Source organism: Stegastes partitus, unplaced genomic scaffold (assembly GCF_000690725.1).
Source record: "Stegastes partitus isolate 25-593 unplaced genomic scaffold, Stegastes_partitus-1.0.2 Scaffold62, whole genome shotgun sequence".
Lineage (NCBI taxonomy): Eukaryota > Metazoa > Chordata > Actinopteri > Pomacentridae > Stegastes > Stegastes partitus.
The window spans coordinates 948,395-972,165 of NW_007577793.1; the positions used below are offsets into that span (position 1 = coordinate 948,395).

The 23,771-nt window shown below is 42.8% G+C and overlaps 1 protein-coding gene across 1 annotated transcript; it reads left to right on the forward strand.

Annotated features, from left to right (window-relative positions):
* The first annotated feature begins 3,004 nt into the window (after positions 1-3,004).
* On the forward strand, positions 3,005-23,771 carry tiparp (TCDD-inducible poly(ADP-ribose) polymerase). The gene is made up of 7 exons (XM_008275969.1): positions 3,005-3,267; positions 4,260-5,307; positions 13,293-13,482; positions 13,855-14,042; positions 18,210-18,527; positions 20,791-21,048; positions 22,232-23,771. Exons 2-7 carry the CDS (start codon positions 4,286-4,288, stop codon positions 22,419-22,421), a joined length of 2,166 nt encoding a protein of 721 aa, XP_008274191.1. The 5' UTR covers positions 3,005-3,267; positions 4,260-4,285; the 3' UTR covers positions 22,422-23,771.

Below are 23,771 nucleotides of genomic sequence, written 5' to 3' on the forward strand. Positions count from 1 at the left end.
AACAAGGATTCCTGAAATCTGACATATGCAGTGACGTAGCTGGTTTGAATTTTACCCTTTCGAGAAATCCACCCTATAGAAACTGGGAACTGTTTGACTGAGCAGCACAGCAGGTTCCTAAAAATCTACTTCTGGTCAAACAGGCAAGTGAGAGAAGCTGACTCAACACACAGTCAGTAAACATTACACTCCCTTATGGAAATGTGACAGATCAGCTGCACAGGACAGGGTCGGGTTTCCTAAACATTTAAAGGGACTAATAGAACCTAGATAAGAAGAAAATGACTCATTCTCCACATCTGACAGGACTGTAGTTATGTCTCAACAGGTTTCGTGTTTAGTGTCTGGTGAAACAAACCCTGGGGAATAATGTGTACCTTCCCTTGATTTCTAATTTTCTGCTTCCTTCTTCATTTCATTACATTTCAGATGCAAATAATGTACATTTTACTCCACTACATTTCTCACAGGCAATCCGCTCATTTTACTTTAAGCAAGTCTACACTACCATCCAGCAGCTGCTCTTTGGCCCGAAACCCTCCGGGGACACCAAAGCCCAGGTTAGGAGTGTGTGGTCTTGCTTTGGTAAGCTGACACATTGAATGGTCTTGTCTCAGTATCTAGTTGTCTTCCTTTACATTGATTTTGTGATCGCGTCATTGACACAAAGGCATGTTTAAATAAACCACTTCAAACTATCACATTGAAAAAAAAAACATGTAACCAGGTAAAATCAGACCAATATGGGAATGCTGTCTGTTTTTGCGCTCTCTGTCTGTAAAGCAGTCATTGTTATTTGGTGTCAGGATAGCACGTGTGTCAACTTAAAATTGCTTACATACAAAGTACATAAAATCATGCAGATTATTTAAAAGAACGTCACATATGTTGTTCTTATAAATCAGATTTGGGATGTGAAAACCTTGTCATTTCTGGCTGGTTTTCCCACTTGTGTATTTTCCGCTGGTGCAGTTTCAGCTTAAAATGTCAATGACGCTGCCACCTTGGTGTCTCGCACACAGGGTGTGAACAATACACGCACATCAGTGGGGATATTCTTATTGTTTTTAGTAAGATGACGCATTTAAACATTGATTTTTAATGAAGTGTTAATATCTCATAGCTTCTCTTCATCGACTCCCTGTAAAAACCATGAAAAGAATTTAAAATCATTCTCCAAACATAAAAAAGCTCTTAATGAGCAAATCCCATCAAAACTCTAAGACCTTATTGTACGTCCCAACAGAGCACTTACCATTGTGATTCCAAGGGGTTGGCACTAAAAAACTAAATTTATACATTTTCTCCCATTTATGGAAAAAAGGCCTGATTTTTTTGTAGCTTTTACAGATTTTTCCGCTGGGTGACACAGGGGGGCATCCAAGGTGGTTGACGAGCCCTGAACAAAGAGAAATCCAGAAGTACAAAAGGACATTTTCATTGATGAAATCTTGAATCAACTACTTGAAGTTACGAGCTTGCATAGCTCTTATCTACTTGCAGTTAATAGCTATGTAAGTTAATTTACTTAATTACGAAAAGGTCTTAAGTATTTTTTTAATTACAAGTTGTAGTGGCATACTTCCCCTTTTACAAACTTCAGGGTTTCTTATCATAGCTATGCAGATGACACTCAGATCTATCTCTCACAGAATGACTATGGCCATAAAGACTTGCTTTGTCTTTGTCTTGAGGAAGTTAACAATGACATGCAACAGAACTTCCTTCAGCTACATAAAGACAAGACCTAAATCATTCTATTTGGCAACAAATAATGAAAGCTGCCACTCAGAGCTTATCTGAAGTCCAGAGTCCTACAAACTAATCATTGTGTTATCATTGATGAGAATCCAAATTTCAGCAGACACATCACATTTGTAACCAAACCCTCACTTTGGCATCCAAAAAACAAAGACAAACTGAGGAACTTTGTGTCCAAGCAAGATTTAGAGAAACTCCTTCATGCTTTTATTACTTGTGGAGAGGACTACTGTAGCGCACTCCATACTGGTTTACCTCATAAGACAGTAGACATTTGCGAACCCATAAAAATGCTGCTGCAATAGTACCGAACACATTACTTTAGTTCTTAGCTTCTTGCACTGGTTTCTAGTTAATACAGACTTAGATTTAAGGCCCAGTTTATTGTCTGAAAATCTCCTAATTTTATGGGACCAAATTATAATATAAATATGTTTGCTGTGTAAAAGCCTGGTATCGCTAAGATTTGTAGCGACTGGTCAGTTGGTGGACCAGAGATGGTGAAATACCATTTAGTCATTATGCTGCCCACTGCCCTTGGTGCTTGGATTTGCTCCAACTGCAGTGATTTTCAAAAGAAAGCTAAACACACTTTGTAAAATGAATCGATTTGATTTAAATAGTTTGTTTTAAACTGCTAGCATATTTATTCTGCACTTTTTTCATTTAATTTTATGTCTTGTTTCTAATTTTAATTTTACTTCCTTTTTTCTGTCTTATTGCAGACTTTATCTTTTTCATCTTTTGTATTTTCTGATCTTTTAGTCTATCAGTTTTAATTTTTCTATCAAATGTATGTGCACTTTATTCAGCCAGTCTACTGTTTTTAATTTATTCCGTTTAATTTGACTTTACTTTGTTTGGTATTTAATCTTTTACATATCTTTTTATATATATATATATTCTTTTTTTTTTTACCTTTGCCTGTAAAGCCCTTTGAACAACCTCTGTGTATAATAAAGTCCTATATAAATAAACGTGCTTGCTCCTTTGCTCTGAAGGTGGTATGTTGTACTCAGTGCTGTCCACTTTGGTTTTATTAGGAGACTTCTGGGGTGGCTGTAAATGCCCCTGAGGGCCTCCCCACACCCCCCACTGCAGCTTCCTTCTCTCACCACCAGACGACTCTCTCTCCCTCCGCCTCTCTGTGCAGCCAAGCCCCTCCCCTCTGACAGGTTACGGGGCGGAGCGTGGCCGTGCGGAGCCGGGAGGCAGCGTCTCTCTCCACAGCTGTGCTCCTCTCTTTGTCGGTCTGTGCGCTCCTGCGCCTTTTCTATCCGGTAGAAGGATACAAAGAAGAGGGACGGACGGCATGAAATAGAGACAGAGCATGAGAACGGCGGGGGCAGCAGAGGGACACGAGCAACCCGACCGGACTACAGTCTAGTCCAGACACGGATACTATTATCTCCAGACTGGATACGGAGGTTCGCCGATGTGCGCACTGGATTTTACCCACCAAAGAGTGTCGAGACCGGGGGGAGAGGGGCGGACTTTATCGCGCAGGTAGGGTTTTGGTCGCCTCGGCGTTAGAGAAATGTAGAGAACCTTCTCCTAAATCTGCTGCGCTTTAACAAATCAGCCTGCCTGCGTACTGCGGCGCTTCAGTGTTTTGAGGGGTTTTAGACGCTTTTTAACGCACGTAAAGCTGCCGAAGAAGTGCGTCTTTACGAGAGGAGAGCTGCTGTGGCAACGTGGTGAAATAAAGCTCCGGGGTGCCCCGTTTGTCTTTTGTCGTTGCTCCGCTGCAGTGCTGCCCTGTACGTATGTATGTGTGTGTCTCTCTGTGTGTGTGTGTGAGAGTGTGCGTCAACTGAAGCCTACGTGCAAACTTGCTCGGGCAGAGATGTGTAAGAGGCACGTAGACGGCAGGGGCCGCGTATCGGACTCCCGTGATCAAAATATATAGTCCCGGGAGAGAGGGGGGTTTTGTTACACTGATGATTTTATCGCTCCTGTTCGGATGCGCAGCTGTAATTGCAGTCATGACGTTAGCGAGACACACAAGAAACACAAGCACAAAAAAAAGACACCGTGCAATTATGTGTTCTCGTTTTATATGATTAATCTGAGCCTGGTGCTCAAGTTCCCTGCAGCAGGATTAGGTAATATTTTTCCGCTTCAGTTACTGGCTGCACTAAGCTGCGTGAACCTCTCCTGCTTCCCCAAAGAGAATCAGCAAAAAAAAAAAAACAGGCTGCAATATCTCTCCAGTGTGTGTCTGCGTTGTTCCTGCTCCATGCAGGGTCATTCTGGGATCAGCTTGTCGGAGGGGTTGAACTGGTTTCGTTTCATTATACAGAAGGCGAGGGGGTTCCTTTCCAGGAAAGGAAAGACGAGTTTTGCACAGTTGTTTTATGGCATAATAGCGCGTCCGTGCAGCCTATTAATCATCGTTTTATGCGTCAGGATGACTTCACCTTTGGAAACTGAGATTATGGGATTATAAGAGTTATCTTTGATGACTACCTCTTTCTCTGTCTTTCTCTTTCTCTCAGGACTGTCGGGCTTTAGGAAGGGGATCATGGATAAAACTTTGCACATTCTCCAGAAATCCGCAGACGGTGTACCGACTGGGATCTCCCTGGGCGTCAGTTTAAATATGGACGAAGGGGAGGATTTCGCCGAGCAGCAGATCGTGGGGCTCCCGGACAAAATACCCCTGGTGAAACCTTATTTCAAGAAGAAACAGAGGAAATTAGATCCCAAATGCCTCCACCGCGCCCTGGAGGATCCTATACTGACCACTCTGCTGAGCACAGATACTCTGGTCTCTGGGGATGGAGTGTTTGTTCCCCGGAACCAGCCGGGACGGACTCCGGGCAATCTGTGCGCAGCGGCAGTGGTAAAACAGAGCTGCATGGGCCAGGTGTGTCTCAAAGACCCGGGAGCTGCTGAAGATGCCACCGCTGGGGCCGGAGTACAGGGGTTGATAACCCGGGACGTAGATGTGGAAATAGCCGATACTACTGCGGAGCTGGAAGAGACAGAGCGGCGAGGGGAGCGACCCAAGATCGCAGATTCTACCCCCGACTGCTTTCAGCTGAAACCTGGCCTCAGGGCGGCCGGGAGCACAGTGACAATAACGCCCCCCGACAGGGATATACCTCCCATAGTTGCACCCCAGGCTCCTCACCAGGAGGGGGCCATCAAAAGCAACGACCTCTTAACCTCTGGAGGTAAAAATCTTCCAGTCAAAGACTGCACTGGAATCCCAGACCCCCATGCCCTCCTCCTGCAGCCTGACAAAGGGGTGCTATTTCAGGACAAAAGTGAAGAGGCCTCCCTGGACCTGGTTTTTGAGCTGCTCACCCAGCTCCAGTATCACACACACCAGTCAGACTCAGTGGACATTTGTGTGGATTTCCTCCAAGGACAGTGCGTTTACGGCAACGACTGTGCCCACCACCACACCGTGCTGCCCTACCACTGGCAGATCCGCAATAGCAGCAGTCAGACGTGGCAGAGCATAGCAGACGACTCCCAGGAACAGCTGGAGAGACTGTACTGCAACCCTGACAATGAGCAAGTCAGGCTCAAGTTTCAGTAAGTATCACCACTGTAGTGTTTACTGCTTGTAACTTGTACACCGTATTATTCTATACTGTGTTTACTGCATGTCCTCGGGTTCATACGGGGTCCTACTGTGGAGGGGAAGAAGTGACAGAGTATTTCTTTGTTTCTGATTTGGATCTGTGTCAGTGGGTAGGGGTGCAATTCACTTTCAGTTCAATCAACTCACAGCAGGAACTGAAACCCCAATTCATGCATTTGCAGAAGAGCGTCAATCAACAATGTTTCAGTTTACTCTGGACATTTATTTTGAAATCATTGCTCAATATAAATCAATAGTATAGCATTACAGCAGAAACAATCTTACATTCTGATTAAAATCCTCATATGGGATCAATACAGTTGGAAAGTGCAGTACATTGCAGCCACATCACTGTATTGTTGTAAGTACTGCTGAAAAGACTGCTGTGCGGTAAATTGATAGGTATTTGTGACATGGCAACAATGGTGCAGAAAGCTGATAGGCCGCTTGTGAATGATAAGCCACTTCTGGTTCGGTGTGTTGGAAACAGAAGACCTCGGCCCGAGTTTCCTCTTTGGTTTCAGCGCCGGTGACAAACTGAAAGCTTTGACTCTACAGCTGTTCTTGTGCATGTGTGGCTACTGGACTGTGGCCAAGTGAATGTGCCTGTGTGAGTGTTACTTTCCCACCTCTGAATGCAGTAAATGTGATTTATTTATGCATGTGAGAAAGTGTATATTAGTCTGTTCGGCCTTCGTGTGGGTTCTAGTTAATATGTACCCTACATGCATCTTTATTTGAACAGCTAACCTTGTGTAGGCACCCATCTAACAGACCCTGATATTGGTTATCTATTTCCTGTATTTTCATGCTCCTAAACGCAGCCCCGTGATTGGCTAGAGCTTCATCCAAAACAGACTTTACAGCACTCATGACAGAAAGCTGTGAACTTCCATGACCCTCAGTTGCCTTGTGCGGTCAGTGACACAGACGCACTTGGCAGCTTCTCTTCTTCCCTCGGTCATAGACATGCACATTGCTGTGTACAATCACACCCACACACACACACTCGCACACACACAAACACACACACAGTGCTTGGCACGCAGACGCTCGCACGAATAGGCTGCACAGGGAAGCTAAGTGGCTTGCAGTGCTCACACGCACGCCTTTTAGCAGACAGAGATAAACCTCTCTTTCACTCTCACACACCCAGTAGATACACACACACTCATGCAAGCACTTGGCAAGCCCCGGTGGGGTGACATAAAGGAGCAGGCACTGTTTCCTCTGAAGCTGTGCTGAATGCAGGAACATTTCTACATCTAACACAATGTAAATTTCTACACAGACTTCAATGACCTTATCCTGAGCACAGCTTGTTTATTCTCTCCATTGTTCCATTTCTAAAATCACGTGTGAAGATGTCCCTTGAACAAACTTTTAGCATCTTTTTCTCCACATTGTTCTCTGAATCAGTTCAAGAGCTGTGTTAACATAGTCAGCAACACAACACTGCACTATTTAACCCTCAGTCTAACAAGCACATTCACACACCCAAATCACATCTGTGCATTTGTCTTTGCCTTTATGGACACACACACACACAAACCTACTGGTTTGCACATTGTGTACAATGATTTGTATGCGTCTGTGTGTGTTTGACTTGTTGACTCATGTTTTCAGCTGAAACTCTATGCAGAGTGCATATTGCTCCACAAACAGGATATGCACCTGGTGGTGTCAACCCAGATTCTTCAGAGGCCTTGTGAGTGTGTTACACTCTCATACAGTCAGACAGGCCCATCTGGCTCACTTGACTGAAACTCCAGTACAGACTAGAAATGCCTGGTTGGTTTTATCAGTAAATCTTACTTATGCTTGGAGCCATTATACCAATAACTATGATTATCTTAGAGGCTTCAGTAGAAGCAACTGGACGTCTCCTTTAGGTCCTTGACAGAAATTCACTTGGCATCCAAGAGGCTTTTTCTGTTCTAATAATTAGGATTGTTTTCCTTTATATCAAAGAAATTTCACTATCATTTAATTTACAATGTGCACTAAACATTTCGCTCAGCACGAGGACTTGTATTTGTTCTTGGTTTGATTAGCACACAAGATTTTGGAGATATTTCTTTACGTTTTCTATGATATTTTTCAGACTCACACATGATAATTACTATTTGACACACTTTGTTTTTTTTTTTACAAGCTCAATACCTGCTGAATTCACATTTATATCACCTAAGTACACCATTTAAGCAGTTTAAGTCAGTTTTCTTTGTCACAACTTCCACTCCACCCCACATCCCATGTTACATTTTTTTTAAAGCTACCAAGACATAAAACTTTCAATGATGTGGCCAAAATGTATTTTATAACCCCAACCCCAAACATAGGTTTGACTGTGTGTGAATGATGGAGTGAAAATATGACATTGAACATAAAGTAAAACAGTTTTATCCATGAAGCACATGACCTCTCTGACAAATAACCCCCAGATTTGTTGGGTGTTTAGTTTTTCATTTACAGTAAGTAAACACTGGACAGTTCCTGGCGTCGCAATAATGATTTAGGATTGTAAATAAGTGGCTGGCCTATTATTATTAAATCGTTTGCGTGTGTTAAATTGATACGTTGATGATGGGTAGGCTTAGTTTTGGTTTCAGACTGTGGGAGCGGAACAGCTTGTCGAGTGATGAGACCCACACTGTGGAAAGTCAGTAAACTGTGTAGTGTTCACTCTGTTCTGGTTATTCAGTTTAGCCATTTACTCAAAGCTTTGTTTTGCGCTGGGTGTGTGTATGTGTGTGAGAGCTCTTTAGAGACGCAGCCCAGCTTGTCTTTTCATGCACGCACACACACATACAGCATCACCGTGGTTACTACAGTCAAATGATAACATCGTTAGTGATATAAAGAGCAGCAGATGACTTAACAAGCTCTACTGTCGGTATGGCAACGCAGGCCTGTTTTGCCTTACGCTGTGTGTATGCAGCAGGAAAAGGAGTGGACAGAAAAGCAAATGTACGAGCAGTTTTTTTTAAAAAAATTATGCGCGTATCTGCATCTGATTATGTGCTGTGCAGGCCCATTGCGGTGTGCACATGTGAGTGTGTGTTCCGCTCTGAGCTGTTCCCATGTGTGTATGATCCATAGCGCAGGTTAATCCCATCCATATGATAAGCAGGAATGGAAGTCTGGCTAATCCGCCTTAGACATGAACTCAGCAGTAAGGAGGAATGTCACAGTCATCGCTTCTAAAAGTTATACTGTAATAATCCTCGGCTGTACAGTTTCTTGTTAACAGATTTATGCTGTGCTGTAGTGTGTGTGTGTGTGTGTGTGTGTGTGTTAGAGAGAGAAAAAAAAAACATGAAGTAGCGTATTCACTTTTATTTCCCCTTGGCTTGATTTGAGTGTTTCTTGACATCTATTACTTACAGGAAAACATGAATCTCAATCAGATCTCCTATAATTAGGCCAATTTCCTGTGATATCTGCACTAGGAGGGACTTTTGGACATGAAAAGCATTTCGCCCATTTTTACATAACTGTGATGAGGCACACATTTTCGTGCGTATGTGTGCGTGAGTGATAGAGGCAGGCTCTTTTGTCAGCCAGGTGATAAAAGCCTTGCTTGTCATTAACTGACATAAAGAGTCACTGAGCACCAAGGGCAGAGCGACCTGACACCAAGGTGTGTGTGTGTGTGCGTGAGTGTGTCATTGTGTTTATATCGCGGGGGGTTACCTTGTTGTGTCATGAACCAAAGAAAATCAAGGATCAGTTGTGTCTAAGCGAGCTTGTTTGTGTGTGTGAAAAGAAGCGGTGCCAAGATAACCAGACTGAATGTGCCCGCTCTTTGTGTGTGTGTTTGGCTATAACGTGTCAGACAGATCATGCCATGAATCAGAGGGGCGAGGTCTGGGTCGCTCTGCCTCTTATTACTCAGAGTCTGCCTTCATTCATCCATCTTTTTTTCCCCCCTCCTTCTTCCTTCTTCCTCTGTAATCGTTCCTCATTGGATATTTTTTCGTCCTCCACGCTTCCTCGTCGCACCTGTCTTCGCTCGCTTTCTCTCTGTCTTCGTATCTGTCAGTCTCTGTATCATTTTTTCATTCCTCAGTTATCCCTCGAGGGCCTAAAGAGGTGGAAGAGATGTGGAAATGTGTGTGTGAGCCTCGCCAGCCCTCTCGAGCAGAATCCCTTTTTCGCCGCGTTCTTATCCATTTTTCTCTCTCAGCTCTTCTCCTCTGAAGTGTCACTAAGTGTTAATTTTAATGCCAAACTCGCTTGCTTATCTTTCACCCCTCCTTTCTTTTTTATCTCGTGTTTTATATTCTCACATGGTTTACACCCTGGGCAGCTTTACAACTTTGAAAAGAGAGTTAAAGGACTGAGAGAGGACACCCTGAACTATGAGCCTAATGATGTGGACAGAGACAGAGAGATACACTCTTACAGGAACAATCTAGGACATGCAGGAGACGGCACATTTTTTTCCCTGTTCTGTGTATATGTGTGTGTGGTTGACTTTGTGTTTACTGCCTTTAAAGCTAAAAAAAATAAAACCTAATCAAATGAAGCACATTTGAATACTTGAAAGTGAACAGGTCAAACATGAGGAAACAACACTGACCCATGACATCAAGGTAGTATGTGTGTGTGAAAGAAGCCTTCGTCAGCAGATTTGGTTGACTGACTGACTTATCTAGGCGTGACTGCATGAAGTTTGCGTGTGTGTACATGAATCTGTCGAAAGAATGTGTGTACATGTGTGTGTGCGCGTACAAGAGCGAGCGAGTGCTCCAATTTTTTTTTCTTCTAGTCTGTGACGTTCACAATGGCATGACTGATGCTGGTATGCGGGTCCTTGTATGTGTAGCCGTGAGAAAGTTCGAAGGTGTGTGTGTGTGTGTGTGAGTTGAAGGTAGTATGTGGGGGATTAATAGCCATTTTGACACTGCAGTGAGTTTTCTTAACCTTTATTTATCCAGGGAAAAGTATTGCTGAACACGCTCTTTTTCGTCTTTCCCATCACCCTGCTTTCACATTCACACACATTTGCACTTATGAGCCGCCTGGTACAAGAACAGAGCAGGTTTGGGGCATTTGTTAGCGATTCTAACATACCGGCTCCCTCGTCAGCAGTACGGTTTTCCATTTAAAAGTCCTTTTCCTCTCAAAAATGAAAGGTGCCGCTTTAAATGTGGTCTTTCAATTTGCGATTTCGGTTGACTTTCGTGCGTGCACCTTTGCTCAAACTTTGCTCAAAAAGCGTGGTCTTCGACTTTGCTAGAGTGGGCGTGCTTTGTGTCTCTCTCCAACTTTTGATTGGCCTCTGCATTGAAAGCACTGAATCTCAGTGCACTTAATTTAACTGGTGGAATTTTATTTTTAGAACAGCACAAACTAGTCTGGGAGCGAGGGAGGGAAAAAGACTCTGTGAAAAGCTTTGAAATTTATCGACTGACCTCTCTGGAGACCTGTCTTTGTCTGCGTGTGTGTCAGTGACTGAGAGTGTGTGAATTCGTGGGAGAGACACAGATACAGAGGTAATCAGTGAGGTGGAGAGGCTGCCTGTAAATCTAACTTCCTCACAGTAAAACTTGAATATGTGTGTGCTTCGTAAGTCACTTTAGAGTTCAGTCACACGGTGCGCATACACACACACGGGATTTCTTGTCATCATAACAGAGTGTTACAGGCAGAATCTGTTCTGTACTTTTTCGGTAAAAGGGTAACAGAGTGGACCATGCAGGTGCGTGGCATTCATGTTCTTTTTCAGACTGAAAAAACAGAGAACAGAAATGTGTGGAGGCACCGAAAGAAGCAGTGAAACAGGGAACAGAGCGGAGACATGACAGAACAAAGTGAGAGAAAAAAAAAAATTAAGAAAACAAAGTGAGCAGCAGAGAACGAGCTGACCAGAGTTGAAACAGAAGATGTTCTGTTTTCACACTTAATTTGCTTGTGCTACATTTTCAGTTTCTTCTGCATCAGTACGTCCTTCGTGCTCCTGTTTCCGTCATTTCTCTGTTTTGTTGCTGTTTTTAATAGTCAAATGAAATACTCAGTTTCTTTTATTTACGTGAAACAGAAACCATTTTTCAGTGAATATTTGCATAAGGTTCAGAAAATCATGTGGACATCTGCATCATCTCTGTGCCTTGTCTTTCTGGTAATCTGCTGATCTGATAACGAGTGACTCACTCCTCGGTTGCTGTTTTGTTTCTGCACGTGCTCAGTGTTTGAACTCCTATTTCACTTCCTCTTATAGAGATGCAGTCACATTATGACTTAGCAGAAACACTGTAAATATAGTGTATATAACTGCTATTTGTATCTATGTGTGTGTGTGTGTGTGTGTGCATGTTTTTAGAAAATGACTCAGGGTCTCTATTTATCACCTTCCTGACGGAAACTGGTGAGTGTGCGTGTGTGTGTGTGTGTGTGTGTGTAACCTCAGTGACCGGTAAATGCATTTACACTATATGAAACCGAATGTTTTTTTTTTTTTTTACTGTGCATCCATTATTATATGAGATTTCATTGCTTCAGGCCTTTGAGCTAAAACAGTTTAAACACTTCTGATCTTTTTCTCTGTGTTTTAGACTGGGAACATCTACACAAACACATTAGACTGGGAACATCTACACAAACACATTAGACTGGGAACATCTACACAAACACGTTACCAGAAAACAGCCCCCCCCACTCCCCCTGCTTTTCACACTCATATTCCCAGACAGACACACACACACACACTCGCGAATGTCTAACCTTTGATGTTACAGCCACTTATTTTTCCTGCAAAACAAAAAAAAACAAAAAAAGATGAACCATTAACACTGATGGGTTATGTGCTCACATGTGTTTGCTCTGCCGGTGTCTTGTGTAGTTCTGCATGGTTCTCTGTGTGGATGTGTGATGCATGCATATGACTGTATGTATGTGTTAGTGTCTGCTGCCTCTGTCTCTGTCTGCTTTCCATGCCATAGCGTGCCAATGTGTGATGCCCACATTTATGTAAGTGGTATGTCTGACCCAGAAAAGGATTTGCCGGAGGCCCTATGGAGAACTAATGTAGAGAGACTGATGCACATGCGCTCACACACACACACAACAGGGTTTTGACCCACGCTTGTCGAGACAGAGAGGGGTTAAGGGAGGTTGTATGCACATGATAAGATTATGCATTTTCACTGTTTGTTTACTTAGCAGATGACACTTTAGTATGGTTTGTGATCAGTGACACAGAATTATTATTCAGCCGCTAAATCTGACTAATGACAGGGGACAGGCAAAGCTTTAAAGCAATGTTTTTTTTTGTAAATACTGTTATTAGCGTTCTACAGGCACATCTAAAGCTCAGTTATTAATTTGTGATAATAACAGAAACTAAGCTAACTGGCTGCTTACTGCACAGATCTCAGCGTGGAATTGATCTCATCTGACACTCAGCAAGAAAGTGGATAAACATATTTCCCCAAACTTTGAACCAATCATATAACCACACCATCATAATAAAATGGCTCACTCAAAAATGCTCTCCCTGCAACAAACTTGTTTATATTGTGAAGTCTGTTTTAACTTTCGAAGAGTCACTTCAGTTACATTCATGTTCTCAGTGTGTGCAAACATAATGTTTTGATCATGTATGTCTCATGTTTGTCTGTTCCCTTCTCATGTGCAGCACATAAGACCTGTTTTTGACATTGTCGTCCTCTGTGATTCATTCTGAGCAAGCAATTAGAGGTTTGGTCGTCTTGCTCCAGGGCACATGGGTTAAATTAAAGTCCTATCAGCAGCCAAATGTTTGGTCACACGGTTACTGATGGAAACATAAACTGTGACCATTTAACAACAAGGTCACCGTGGCACAGCCGCATGTTAGCTCACCGTGTAAATGTGTGTTGCTGTTTTGTTATGCTGACTGCAGCAGATTGTTGTTTTTGGTGAGTGTAATGACATACTTTTTGTTTTCCAGGGGTCGAGTGTTTGCCCTGGACTTTGGCGCGATGCGGGTGTGCGACCTGGAGTTTGACTGCGTCCGACGACTGACCACTCCCCCCAGCCCTCTACCCGTGCCCACAACGAATCCAAACCCCACCCCCAGCTGTCACACGTTGTGGAAGTACTACTGCAGAGACAACTTTGGCTGGAGGGAATACTCCGAGGTGAGCCGATCGCTGCAATTATGTGTGCGTCTATGTGTTTGCATGCATGCTCAGTGAACATGAAGCCAGACACATTATCTTTGCACACAACCAATCAATTGTCGCGACACTGTGATGGGATCGATTCAGATGCACATATATGCACATACACACAAAGGAACCACCCTTTGTGACGCAACTTTTTGCAATTCAGTCGATCAAATCAGTTGAAGTATAGTATTTTTCTTACCAAGACAGCTTTTTTTGCTTTTTAAACAGACTTTACTGATATTTCTGTCTCCACATTTTCCTTTCGGACAACTGCAAAAAATAGTAAGCACATCACTCTAAATGCGTCCTTCTCTACATTTTTTTTCTCCTTCTCCTCTACAGCCAGTAGTGAAGCTCATAGAGGAGGCAAGTTCGAGGGGTCTTAAGGAGGTGCGATTCATTACGCTCCAGAACCAGTATATCCTCAACATCAGGGAGGGCTTCCAGCAGAATGCGGTCTTCGGGTTCAGACGTCAGATCAAGAAGAGGCCCATGTTCATGTCCTCTGTGATGCTGACACCTCACCTACAGTAAGTACACACGACAAGTACTTGATCCTCCTCTGCCTGTGCTGTTATAGGTAGGAGCTGAGCCCCAGTAGAGACCTAGATTGGATGTTACCGCTGCGAAGGTTGCATGGCTCTAGTGAGGGCAATGTTGGTTTCTTAATGTTGGTTCAAGAATTTGTTTTCCCCCAGTACTTGAATGCAAAATACCTGCAAAACTAGTTCTATTCCAATCAGCCTCAGCTATTTTTTGTATTTTGTGCCAGCTTCACAGAGCAGCTAGCGTGGCTTTACACTCTCAGTCTAGTTTCTGCCAGCCGCATAACAGATGAGCTGACCAACAAGCTAAAGATCAAACATGCCTGGTGTTGTCAGTGAGGAAGCTGTTTGGATGCTAACAAGCATTGTTTCTGAACAGTCCATTAACCTCTAACAAAGGATAGCAAACATTCAAGTATTGGGGTTTAGAATTGGTACTAATTAATAGTGAGGGAAGTGCTCAGTCCTCAGTTGTGAGGTAGAGGTCAATCGCTTGATTGATAGTCTCTCTCTGACGTTTCTTTTTTCTTTTTTTTCACTCCCTGCTTCTATTTCCCATTGTGCCGTCTGCTCAGAGACATCGATCTTTTTAGCACGCGGATCACAACATTGTCGGAGAACATTTAGTATTTTGGACATGAAGCAATGCTGAATATTAGAACAGCGACCTTGATTTTACATAAAGTGCCTGGCAACATGTGCAAAGTATAAGTATCTCGCACACACACAAAGCCGGCCCTTCAATATGTGACACATTGTCTCCTTGTGGCTCTCAGTGTTCTCTCAGCATCGTGATTTCCTGTTTGGAGACATGCAGGCACGCAGAGCCTGGTACATGATGCTAATGTCACAGTCAGGGTTGAATACTGAAAAGCTTCAGAACACCACATCCACCTTCTATCCAGTGCTGTTGAACACTGGCAGGCTGAACTCAACTCAAAACCCATATTAACACTTTTTAGAGCTCAGATTTTTGGCGAGTCAAACAGAGTCACCGGGACACAGGAGTTGTCCTGTGTAGAATCAAGCTGGCCTGAAGCAGACAGTCGGAAAATGAGATAATGAGGCAAACGAGAACAGATGAGGCAGAAGACGAGAGTAGGGGAGAGCCAATAAATGAAGAAAGGGTGAAAGGAAATGAAAAAAATCAATGCAGCCAATCCAGTGAACCCTCCACGGCTCAGACATATCCACTGAAGCAATTTAATTTGTCCCTAAATCTTCTTTTTCTCAAACTCTATCAACTTTGTGTCTTTATTACAGTGGAGTCGTCTCCCTTGCAGCACTCGCCTCGGTCTTATTTTTGAAACAAGTGATACCAGATTGGAAACAAGTGGAGTCATTTCACCCCATTTGCAGAATCTTTCACTTCCTCTGCCGAGCAGGCTGCTGTAGCGGTGTCCTGCCAGTTTCCCACACAGAGCGAACGCAGGAACGAGCTGTTCCTATCAGGCCCTGACAGTCAAGAGAAGACAAAATGGAGAGCAGGAGATGAAGGAAAGAGGGAGAAAATTAGATGGAGGAAACAAGAGACAGAGAAAGAATGAGGGAGTGAGAGACAGCTGAGGAAGTGAGAGAGAGAAAGAGAGAGAGAGAGAGGTCGAAATGGTTTCCAGACCGGGTGCACAGCAGAGTAGAGTTGGTGAGTGAAGGAGTGTGAAACGTTACTGTGGGGAGCTGGAATTTGGATCGAAGGATTTGCTCATGGGACTTTGTCATCCATTCGTTGTGTGTGTGATTCAGTTAACCACTTATTGGGGACAAAAAAAATCTGATCACAGTCACGTAATTGGGGATGAAAAAGCTGCTTCCAGCAAGGCAGCCTATTAAATTCCTGGCAATCACACTTGTTTATTTAATTAAATGTATTCATTTTATTCTAGAGGAATGAATGTAAGTCAGTTCAATGTCCTCCCAAGTGACCAAAACAGTTTGTGTGTCTGTGTGTATCAGGAACAATCTGTGCGAGGCTTAGAGGTTGAGGTCATTAGCTTGATTGGCACTCTCCCCGGCTCCCTCCCCACCTCTCTCGCTTTTCCTTCTGTCATCTTGCTCTCCTGATGATGTTATTTTCAGCCATCGCCTCCCTCTCTTTCCCTCCCTTGTTATCTGTCCTAATCTTTCTCCTTTTCACTCTTTCTCTCTCCCCCCCCAACTCCATCATTCTCTTGTTATCTGTCCCTTTTCATTTCACACTTGTTTTCTGCAGCAGGCTGTCTGTGATCTCTTCAAAGCGCACAGGGAATAGAGACATCGATTGCGGGGGGGAGATCGAGACCGGACAGACAAGATAAGAGAGGGAGAGAGGAAAGAGATGAGAAAAACTGTCGCACTAACTCAGAGTCAAGCTGATCACAGTCTCTTGACAACCAACACTCACACACACACACACACACACACACACATGCACACTCCTTTCTGATGGCTGATAGAGCTAACAGCATTTACACTTAGAGAGTGATAACTTGACAGCCAAACTACTGTTATTGACTCAAATGCCAGATATAATAGTTTTTTTGTCACTTCCATGACAGCTCCACAATTGGCATTTTATTTTTCCCCCCCTGTCTTGTTCTCGCTCCTGTCTCTCCCTCGCCTCGCCTCCCCGTTGTCTTGTTTTGTGTCTGGGTTTCATTTTCGCACAGTCCTGCTGTTTTGTTTGGTCGGTGACGGCTGACGGCTGCCGTGGAGCTGCTCTCGCTCCGCACTGCAGTGATGTCATTGTTGACAGTCGGCGGAGTAGGATTTTGACGTGTCTGTTCATTGCGGCGGACAGCGGTTTTGTTTTTTGATTGGAAACACATGAGGATGTAGCTATAGGAAGGTGGAGAGCGAGGTAGCATGTCGGGATGTGCGGCTTGCAGTGGACGCTTTTGTTGCTATAAATGATCAGGCCTGCGGTTCTGCTTTGAGCCACCCTCAGCAGGGATGGACAATGGGAAATGAAAAAGCCACCATGTGTGCTGATGAGATCTGGATCACGCAGTTGCAGTGGGAGATTGTTAATAAAACTAACATTTCAACATAAAGCACATTTTGATCAGCGTAATCACTGGTCCTGATCGCGTCTCAATTGCTCTGCCTGTTGAGGCTCAGAGTTGGCTGATGCACATCGCTTCGTGTGCACTGTACAGGAAGGTCTAGTGGAAAGAACAGGCCATAAAATATAAAAACTGTTTGTTTTTAATTTGTTTAATCATAAGCCTTCATGTAATAAACACTGTCTTCCTGTCCCCATAAATAGCAATAAATTACAAAATGCTTTCCAGGAACCTGCCTGTCAATCTCCAATTACATAGTAGGCCCTCTATTGGAAATACACAACATGTGAGTGGCAGAATTACGCAAATACAGGAAGGGCAACAACTAGTAATTATTTTTCTACTTCATATATCAATGCAAAACCCACCTTGACTCCGAAGAGCCAAAACTGATGTCTATAAATGTCTTGTTTTATCTGACCATTCAGTTTCAGAACGTTATAAAGAACATAAAGCCCTGAATCCTCACAATTTAGAAACCAGAACCAGCACATTTTTGGAATTGTTCACTCATAAAATACTTTAACACTGATGGTGATTTCTTTTTCAGAAGAATGACTAAATCAATAATCAGTTACTTGTTTTCTAGATAGTATATACAATGAATCTAACATATATGTATTTTGAAAAACAAAATCAACAGTAAGCCAAGACACCATGAAAATATCTCTTAATAGTACTTAACCAAAAATAAACTCAAATTTAAAAAAAAAGAAAAAAGAAAATTTGCTCATAGGGAATCCAGGCTTGGGCTTGTTGAGTTTCATGATTATTTTTTGGAAGGTCATGACTTTAGTTCAATTAAATTAGTTTGGTTAATCTTCATAAATAATAATACTGTGGGCTCTACTCTAATATTTATTATAGGCAGGCAAAGTTGTATTTTATATATTTTTTGTAGGGTTTTAATATTTAAATAACTCAGTTAAATTTGCATAATAAATATATCATAAGCTCAATATTTAAACTTGATAGGCTGATTCATAATATTTCCACAGGAAAACAATTCAGCTCAACAGTTGTTGCTTTAAATATGCTACATACAGAACTAATTTACGTCCATATGTTCAGGCAATCAAACATCTAATGCCTTCTCTTTTTTTTTTTCTAGGACTCTGGGCGGTCTCTCTTTATCTCCTCTCCCCTGCTCGTCATCCTCCTCCTCCTGTTCTTCCTCATCCTCATCATCAATGGATCCCTCCGCGCCACATCCCCTCTCGCCAACAACCACCAACCCACCCAGCCTTTTTCCAGAAACATGGTTGCCAATGACGATGAGCCAGGACTTCCTGCGGGTGCCTGTGTCCCGTGAAGACCGCAGCTACAGGACGGTGTACAGCCTGTTCCACAAGACAGTGTCGGAGACCAAGTTCAGAATCATTAAGATCCTGCGTGTGCAAAACCCCTTCCTCTGGGAAAAGTATAAGAGGTGAGAACAAAAGCATTCAACTCTTTTAAGCACTTCCTTATTGCTGGAGATATCACCTGTTAATCTCAGCGGAAAAATCTCTAATAATTTCCATGATGACATCATTTTTAACCCTCTGAACCACAAACAGTTGCTGGGTGTTTTTTGCTGGGTGTGTCTGTCACATTTTTACTCTCTGTGGGCTCATTTTTCACTGCAATATAAAGTCCTGGTTTGAATTCAAGAGAACTCAGAAAAGGCTCTTGTGCAGTATAGCAAAATTGTAAAGAAAATTATAATTGATTATTCATATTACAAAAATGGAAAAACACCTGGAATGAATATAAAGGGTGACCAAAGGTGTTACAGACACTAGCAATATGGTGACTCTACATACTATAGATATTTTACTACTTGCAGTTTTTAACTTGTTTTCGTACTTGTCTCCGGTCTGCTCTGTGTCTGCACTTCAGCCCAGTTCAGCTAAAAAAACATCCATGAATTTTTGTAACATGGCTGTTGGTTGTTAGTGAGTTAGTAACGACTTTTGGTTGTTTCAAGGAGCCTAGAACGGTTGGTTTTCTACAGAATCTGGTAACTTATTCTTGGCAAATTTTAAAACGAGACATGTAGACTACAACAATGAATAAAGAAAACAAAACATCCTGATTTTTAGGACCATCTGAAAGCTGAAAATCTCCTGAGCATTCCTGCTTTTACAGTTTTCTAAGATAAATGATATAACTATGGCAATTTCTCAAAATTAAAACAAAAAGCATGCCTTTCAAACCGGCACGTTTTGGAGGTTCAGGGGGTTAATAGCAGCACAGGAAACATTTCTGTCAGGGTCAGTAAACTGGCTGCCGACAGGTTTGCGTATGTTCCTGTCTTTTGCATGCAGTCTTTCATTTACATGCAATTAATGGTGTGACATCTGACTTTGACGCAGTCGTGGTTGTGTTGCTGAACTAGATCTATTGAAACGGTCCCCAGCTACTTTGCCATGAGAGAGGTCTGATTTTAGCAATTTCCTTTTTACAGATTTTATCTCACTTAAAGACAGTATTCAGGTTAGAAGCACAGATCTACATTTAGATAATATTACGATCCCGCAGTGGTGCTAAAGCAGAATAGTGTGTGAGCTGTGCCAGTCTCTCATATTTTTGCTGTGGTGGCTCAAAACATATTGTTAAAACTTTTCATCCAGAATATCACTTGTTGTTGAAAGAATATCTCAGACCCAGCTGCGTATGTTCTTGCCGACAGAAACAGGAATGAAAAATTCTTAACAACAAGCACAGGGTGAATGATAAACTATGTAAGAGGAGGGATATAAAAAAAAAAAAAAGAAAGAAAATAGGGCAAATGGGACCAGCTGTGCGGGACTTCGTGAGAAAGAGTCGAGCATGGTGTGTGAACACAGCAGATGGAGAGATGTTTGGTGATGATGATGTTCCTGTTGTGAACACAGTGGGCTAACCACTGTGGTTCGAGCAGGGCAGGTTGCATCAGCTGTGACAGTTAAACTCTCCCACACCGACTGGTACCACACAGTTTCACAATGACTTGACGGTGTGTGCTTGTGTATCACCGCCTCTCAAAGTGATGCACCCTCTGAATGTCAGTTGATTTCCTCCTTCCCACACTCGGGTTTTGACAGGGAAACCATAACTGCTTGTTTGCGTGTCTATGTGTGTTGGCATGCAAATAGTTTGTTGTTTACGTGAAGGGAAGTTGAGCAGCTTCATCCTAAATTGGATAGTAGGAAGTGTGTGTGTGTGTGTGTGTGTGTGTGTGTGCGTGCCTGTTTGTGTGAGGATGTGTGTGCATAGTGAATGCGTGCAGTGGCAGTTTGTGTCAGGTCACAAGCTGCGGGATCATAAGAGGTCATGCCCGGGTCACAGCCTCTCTGGCTCGAAACGCTTTCTCCTCTGCATGCCTGATTGATCGGCTCACATCAAACGGGCTGCATGTATGTGCGTGCATACGTGTTGCTAAAGAAACAGATTAGACTCGATGTTTTTGCACAGTTTGAGAGCGCACAGGGTTGTGATAACAACTTTTGAATAGTAATAGCAAGGCTGCTCCAGGCTGTTTACTAATTCATCGCCTGAAAGATGATCTGTCTTTATGCATCAGCCTGTTCCCGTGAAGAAAAAAAATCTATATATTTTTTTGCTTGTCTTTCATTTAAAATCAAGAAATAATCAACTCTGAATCCTAAAAACGTGTAGTTTCACTGACGAATCACATCTCATCTTGTTGTCTCTGTCTACTCCAACAGGAAGAAGGAGTACATGTCACGGCGTATGTCAGACATGGACCGGCTCCTGAGCGAGCGCCACCTCTTCCACGGCACCTCGGCAGACGTGGTGGAGGGCATCTGCAAGCACAACTTCGACCCACGAGTCTGCGGCAAACACGCCACCATGTTTGGCCAGGGCTCCTACTTTGCCCGCAAGGCTGTCTATTCCCACAACTTCTCCAAGCGCTCGCCCAAAGGAGTTCATTGCATGTTCCTGGCCAAAGTCCTCACTGGCAGGTGTGTGTCGGAACTATAGTTCACAAGTTCACACTGATTATAAATGGAATTTTCTTTATTTTGTGTGACAGTATTAATATTGATGTGTGGTTTGTAACCCGCTGGTTTAATTCAGTGGATTAAGGATGTAGAAAAACAAAATGGTTCTTTCCAGAAGCATCACTTTCTTATTACTGATGGCATAAATTTTTCCTCGTTTGAGTGATATATCTCAGCTTTGGTTTGATGGAAGCTGGGAGGAACATAGTTTGGTAAATGCTAAATCAAGGCCTTATGTATCTTGGTTTTCTTGGGGGTTTCATGGTTTAGTGTCCCCGATGAACAGCCTGGTTTGTTTGACAAGCATGTTCCCTCCAGCACATACCTCCTCGCAAACAACTTTACTTTTTGACCCTATCTCTGCCTCACATTTAGTGCTTTCAGATTAAATTTACAGAGCACATCAGCATTAATTTGGATCATGAAAATCCTGAGGGTTTTTTTTTTCCATAAACCATCATTCAGTGATGCTGTGCATCAAGCTACTCCCATTCCTTAAAATGCAAGTCAAATATGGAGCCACACATGTAAAACAGCTGATTTGGCTTTTACCCATCATACATCACCAGCTTTGTTACGCTGCTGCAGACAGTCTGTGGTGCGCCCAGAGCCTTGTGCAGTCATTTGGAAACACACATAACCCGCCCACCCCCTGCTCTTAACCTGGGTTCAATCTGTTCCACGTCACAGGCGGAGACAAGCTCCCAGACCTGAGCAGGGATATACTGTATGTCTACCCACTGCCTTTGTCTGTAGCTGAAAGTGTTCATATGCTTTATTTATGTTCCCTAAGAAAGTAGTACAAAGATTGATGGATGGCGGGTCTGTAAGGTTGGACATGAATATTTAAAGGGGGAAAAACAAACTGGTGTATGTGAACAGTACATTAATTTCATGCACTTGCAGCATATGCGTGTATTATTTAAGGTGCCCTTAAATGCACAGTGAAGGAATAGGCTTGTAATCATTACGTTTAGACAAATCTTCCTTTAGGTGGTAAATTAGTCTTCTCTAAGACTGAAGAACTAAATGGCAATCAGCCTCTAGCAGCATTTTTCCTACAATATTCATCACTTTCAGGCTGTATGATGAAATATGGTTTCAACCATGTAACTAAAACATTCTCTCCTTTGTGTTTCTACAGGTTTACCGTAGGAAATCCCTCCATGCGACGACCTCCACCCATCAACCTTCGTGACCCATCTAGTGACCTTTATGACTCCTGTGTGGACAACTGGGTGGACCCCCAGATCTATGTCATCTTCAATGACGACCAGAGCTACCCTTACTTTATTATTCACTACGAGGAGGTACCCAGCACAGTCGCCATCTAAGCCCTTGATCAGAACTTGGTGTCTTTGTTTGCAAATACTTAGTCATAGTCTGCCAAGGTGGTAGATGGGTGGAGTTTGACACTTAAGAAGCAAAGGAACAGTTAAGACCAATAAAAATGGACTTTGTGAAGAGTGTTGGTTTAGCCAGCTCTGTTCGAGCACTCTGTTAGACCAAACTTCACCCATCTGGTGCCTGAAACAGATTAAAGCAGGCCGAGAAATGTCTGCAAGTACACAATGAATCAGGTCTGTAGTCAACTGGATCCAACCAGACTGGACTGCATTAAGGAACAACAGACCGGATACAACTGGACAAAACTGGATTAGCAAAGGACAACACCTGTTTCATCCAGTGTTCAGAGGTGGATGACAACTGAAAACAGCTGCAAGAGACTTGAGTGGACTCATATACCACATTTTACTATCTAGTATGAACAGGACCCCAGTGATGATGACCACTGGGCAAAAGAGGATTTTATCTACTTTATTGATTTGGAGCAGATGCAGGAAAAAAACCAAACCTCGGCCCCTTATCATTTTGACTTAGTCGTACGGCTGTACGTGAACTTGTTTCCACATCAGGACAAATGCTGTTGTTGACAGTTAGCGTCCTGCCAGTACTGTGAATGACCAACTGGCCATATTATTATTATTATTATTATTGTTATTATTATTATTATTATTATTGTGAGGAAGCAGCAACCAACCAATCAGAGGCTTCCACAGAGAAACCATTGCAACTCTGACCCTCCCATCATTCTCTTAGACAAATCATAGTAAGTGTTTACCCAGCCTCCGGCCCATACAGTTTTTTGTTTTTGTTTTTGTTTTTTTCAAATCTATGTGCTGAGTGTTTGAATCTTTTAATTTAGTGAACATTAATCTTGTGGCCTCTTCAACCAGACAGTGGACATGAGTTTCAGAGGGACTTTTAGACAATGGACATCCACATACTGTAAACCTCCAGGCAGAGAATTCACGCGAAACCAGTGCTGATTCTGGTTGCCATTTTTGCTTTCGCGTCCACCACTTTGGTTCCTCTCGGAAGGGATTCGATTCTTGCTGAGACTCGATGCTGCTGCAGCAGTGGTGGCGGCAGCGCTGTAGCGTTTTGTCAGCAAACCCCCCTGAAACTCATCTCACTTGGACCGCTCTCTCGCTCAGAGACAGTAGACTCGATTATTTTTTTTTGTTTTTTTGTTTTTTTTTGTTGTTTTTTTTTCTGAGACAAACTGTACAGGCGTTCTCTTTGTTTATATTTGAACTGTGTGCCTTTTGTTCATAAAAATGTTTATTTATGTTAGTTTAATGTAACATTGATTAAATAAAGAATCTAAAAGAGGAAATGAC